Consider the following 4,450-nt stretch of genomic DNA (forward strand, 5'->3'; position numbering starts at 1 on the left):
CTGAATATCGCTTTCTCAACTTCAACAAGAGGCTCAGGGTCATACTTACTTGTTCCTGTCATTAAAAATGTATTGTAGCTTGTTGTTTGTTTTTTTGCAAAAACACTGAGTAAAACATCAACTGCAGTTTTTCGAGCTTTATTTCACTCTTGAACATTCACATATCATACAGTTTAACATGGAGGAGACAGCATTAAATTGAGCACATGTGATATTGACATAGGACAGGGATACACAATGATGCTAGGTTTGTAGTCTGAGCAACACACACTGAAACACACAATAGATGTTGTTATGATTTCATAACAACTCGTAATTTATCGTCCCCAAGAATGAGCCTGAAAAAGATGATACATTTTGAGTCAAGTGTTGACGTGCTTAGCATCCCATTTATTTAATCACTGGTTGCATCCAATCTTATCTGTTACCTGAGCAAAGCAGCAGCCACCAAACCACCTCCAATTGGTCCAACCCAGTACACCCAGTGGTAGGTCCAGTAGTTGGTCATCACAGCTGGTCCAAAAGCCCTGGCTGGGTTCAAACATGTTCCTGATACATCACCCCTACACAAGGAAAAATATCTGTTTTATCTCCATCCATCCTGTGTTAAGGGTCGCCGGGGGGGGGGGGGGGGGCTGGAGCCTATCCCAGCGGTTTTTCAGCGAGAGGCGGGGTTCACTCTGGACAGGCCGCCAGTCCATCGCAGGACCAACACATACAGACAGACAACCATTCACACTCACAGTCACACCTACGGTCAATTTAGAGTATCAATCAGCCTCGTCCCCTCTTGATGTCTTTGGACTGTGGGAGGAAGCTGGAGTACCAGAGAGAACCCACACAGGAACAGGGAGAACATGGAGACTCCACACAGAAATATCACTGCTCAAGCTGTTCACACCTCATTACCTTTGTCGCAGTGATCGTTAGTGCCTCACCCCGATTTGGGGGAGGGAAGTCGCCAATGCTGCCAACGCCTAAAATCGTGTAGTGTGAACTGGGCTTAAGAGAGGTAACAGGCATATAAAGACTGTATTTGTAGCTAAACAGGGTCGCAGGATGAGCTTCCAGTCAGTTCTAAACATTGTTAAAAGATAGCTGCTTGTCAGTTCTCTATGGGGTTTTATGAGCTCTGTGACAAATGTGGTGTTTTGGTGCAATAAAAGAAAATTCCTGAACAAGAATATCATGCTTGTTTAAGTATAAAGACAAACCAACACCTGGCTTGGGTCTGCCCCAGCAAATGAGGTCATGCAGTAATCTCTACAGCCATCACATAATACATGAACATGATCATCTATTAAGGACTAGTTTCAAAATTTTGAAATCTCAGTCTTTTCTCCAAAATTTCATCGTGATTCAATGTAAGGGCTGATTTCAAAGAAATCATGGCAAAGGGGATAACCTGTTCATCATCCTTTTAACTCACCCTGCCAGGATGTTGATGATGACGGTACAGCCCACCAAGAAAGGTGCCAGTGGTGTTTTAGTTTTACCATTGACCGCCACAAGCAGCACCACCATGGTGACCAAGCAGGTCATGGCCACCTCCCCAAAGATGGCTCCAGATAGCTGGCTTTCTGACTTGAGGATATCAAATGCTGCACCTGTGGCATTGAAGTATCTCTCCGGAGGTGTCATCATCTATGAAGTGTATTAGTGATGAGTATGTGTCACAATATTCTTCATTCATGTGGATTTATGGTTCATGTCAGCTGACCTTGGCCATCCCAGCTCCCAGTACGCCTCCTATCAGCTGGCTGACCAGGTATGGTCCCACCATAATCAGCTCCATGCCTCCACACAAGTAGATGGCAATGGTGAAGGGAGGGTTGAAATGGGAGCCACTGAAGAAAGGAGGGAAAAGAAGGTAGCAAGGAAGGAAGGATGAAGAGCAAATAGGATTTTTTTTTAAGATGAAATCATGCAAATTGAAGGATCCATTCTTGCTTCTACCAAATGATTTGCACACATATTTCAAACTGTAATTAGAGGTTCACTTTCCGCACTCGTCTGTATTCTCTTTTACCTGATGTTATCCATGACTGCCACCATCACTGCCACGGCCAGTCCATGCACAAGAGCTGGCTGCAGTCGTCCAGCAGCTGGCACATTCTCAATGACAGACACACAACCAATAAAAACAAAGAACATGGTCCCCACTATTTCTGCCAGGCAGGGCTGGAAAAGTTTCTCATATTTGTTGGGAAGTTTGTCCACAGGTGGCTTCTTCCCCTTCTCCATTAAAGTAGAATCTGTGTCCTCCATTTCCATTTTCTCAACTGTCATTATTGCTTGTATAAATAAGAGGCAATTTCTGTTACAGGAGGACTAATCTAGTTTTGACGGGTTTGTGTTCGCCTGTCTGTGCACGTCCCAGCACTTGTGTGACTGACCTCGTGTGATTATTTATAACCAACAGCAGCAACTGAGATAAGTCATGTCATAAAACATCAAAGGTGAAGGATCTGTGCCCAAACATGGTGTGGACTCAAGTTCTTTGACACTTCTGCTGCTCGGTCTATAGATGGAGTCGTGCAAGGTAGAGTGACTTTGTTCCGTGGGATAAATGTTAAGAGGTTAATAAGTGTTGCTTTACTCACAACCATCATCATCATCATCATCATCATCGCCTCTTTATCGTAATGCGCTTGTATACAGAGACTAACCGACTATGCCCTATATAGATAGGACAACAACCTGGACCCTAGACTTTGCATCGCCTCAGGTTTGAAGGAAAATCCTGCTTTTATGTTGCTACCCTGATCTAATGAAATGTGAAAAATAATATTTATCGTTATCAAAAATGTTTCTGACTTGAGTATACTCGATTATGTTCCGTTTATTTTCAACTATAGATGTTGCTTTGAGATTAGAAGATGATACAAACATTTAATATAATAAATACATTTATATTTATATATGAAACATAATGCGCTGTTAGAAATTCATTCAGTCGTTTATGTTTCTGTCTCATGATCTTGTACAAAGAAAAAATATTGTAAAGATGGGTAAGATCAGTCAATGGAAGGACACCTGTTTATGATTAGCTACCTTGCGTTATTGAGTAGTGCAGTGCCCTGTCCTTGTACCATCTTTGAAGTAATAAAGCTATCAAGAAATTTCGTTTTAGTACTATGACCCAAACAATGAGTATAAAAAAAAGAGTGTAAATGATAACATGCAAGAAATTCTATGTCTGGAATTTATTATCAAATGTCACCAGACATTTTGCAAAGTAAAGTCCAAGCTCAGAGAAGCTATCAGATCTCTATCGTATCATCAAACACTTTATTGAATCAGACACATCTGAACTTGACATTGAACAGAAGCCAACGATTGATCGAAAGGAAAACTGTTAATTTTAATAACACAGTCAGATCACTTTAAAGGGATAATTCCCTGACTTTCAAGTATTGGCAAACAGTTGTCTCCAGCTCACTTCTTTGTGACTTCAGAATGCAGAAAGAGCCAGCCACGTATATCTAGCTGGTAGCTACAGCCAGAGGCCAAGTAAATGTGTGTTTACAATCTCTCAAGAGCATTATCTAGTAAAATCCGTATCTTCTGTAATAAGCTGTATCCTCATCAATCCATAACATTTTGATTTCACCTAAAAACAAACTATAGCCCTTCAGTTAGTTGTTGTTGGATAATTCTGCATTTATTTTCATGGTTACAGTAAACAGAAAGAGCTCCTGTCGTGCTTTGCCACATTTTTAATGTGCTATTTACTGTTGGCTGCAGCTTGCACATCAGATTAGAACGCACCACACTCACTAACTCACCTGTTCTTAACCAGTTAAAGCCGATTTGGCTGCACATATGGAAAAATACTGATACACTCCACCCCCCCTGTGCAGGTGGAGCCAAGAGAGGGTAAAAAGACTGTGTGACCCGGAAATCGGGGCTTCTTCTACTCCAACCTTAAGGTGGTTAGATGAAGTCTCGTCACTGACTCTGTATCTATTCTGTGTGTGCCAAAATACATGTTATTGGACTAGAGGTTGATGAGTGTTTTGTTCACCTTTCCACCAAGGTATAACCATCCTGGGCAGCAGGCGAGGCAATAATTTGTCCTTCAACATTGTTCATTCATGTTAGCTTAGCCCACTCATTTGAACCAGCTTACTTGCTCTTGTTTACATTCATTCGTGGGAAAACCAAACGGTCAAAGAGTATTACCAAGCATACAGGTTTGAAAAGGTGTGGATTTCACTGGATGATGTTTCTGAGAGTGTGTATTTTTTGATGTTGTTGTTGTTGTTGTTGTTGTTGTTGTTGCTGTAACTGTTGTTACATATCAGTCATTTGCCATCAGCTTCAAGCTAAATGTATGTGGCTGGGTCTGCATGCTTTCTGGAGTCACCAAGTAGTGATGCAATGAGAACATTTTGTCACACAATTTGTGAACTGCTCTGACTATTTTGATCAAAACATACTGTACATG

The 4,450-nt window shown here is 41.5% G+C and overlaps 1 protein-coding gene across 1 annotated transcript; it reads right to left on the minus strand.

Annotated features, from left to right (window-relative positions):
* Positions 1-292: 292 nt before the first annotated feature.
* LOC147239370 (aquaporin-8-like) lies at positions 293-2,334 on the minus strand. The gene is made up of 5 exons (XM_086195164.1): positions 2,030-2,334; positions 1,721-1,847; positions 1,430-1,644; positions 429-563; positions 293-338 (listed from the first exon to the last, which is right to left on the minus strand). The coding sequence occupies exons 1-5, from the start codon at positions 2,287-2,289 to the stop codon at positions 293-295; spliced, it is 783 nt and encodes a 260-aa protein (XP_086051290.1). The 5' UTR covers positions 2,290-2,334.
* Between the last annotated feature and the right edge of the window lie 2,116 nt (positions 2,335-4,450).

This window comes from Aulostomus chinensis, chromosome 23 (genome assembly GCF_037954235.1).
Source record: "Aulostomus chinensis isolate RoL2024-O1b breed Wild chromosome 23, RoL_Achi_v1.0, whole genome shotgun sequence".
NCBI lineage: Eukaryota > Metazoa > Chordata > Actinopteri > Syngnathiformes > Aulostomidae > Aulostomus > Aulostomus chinensis.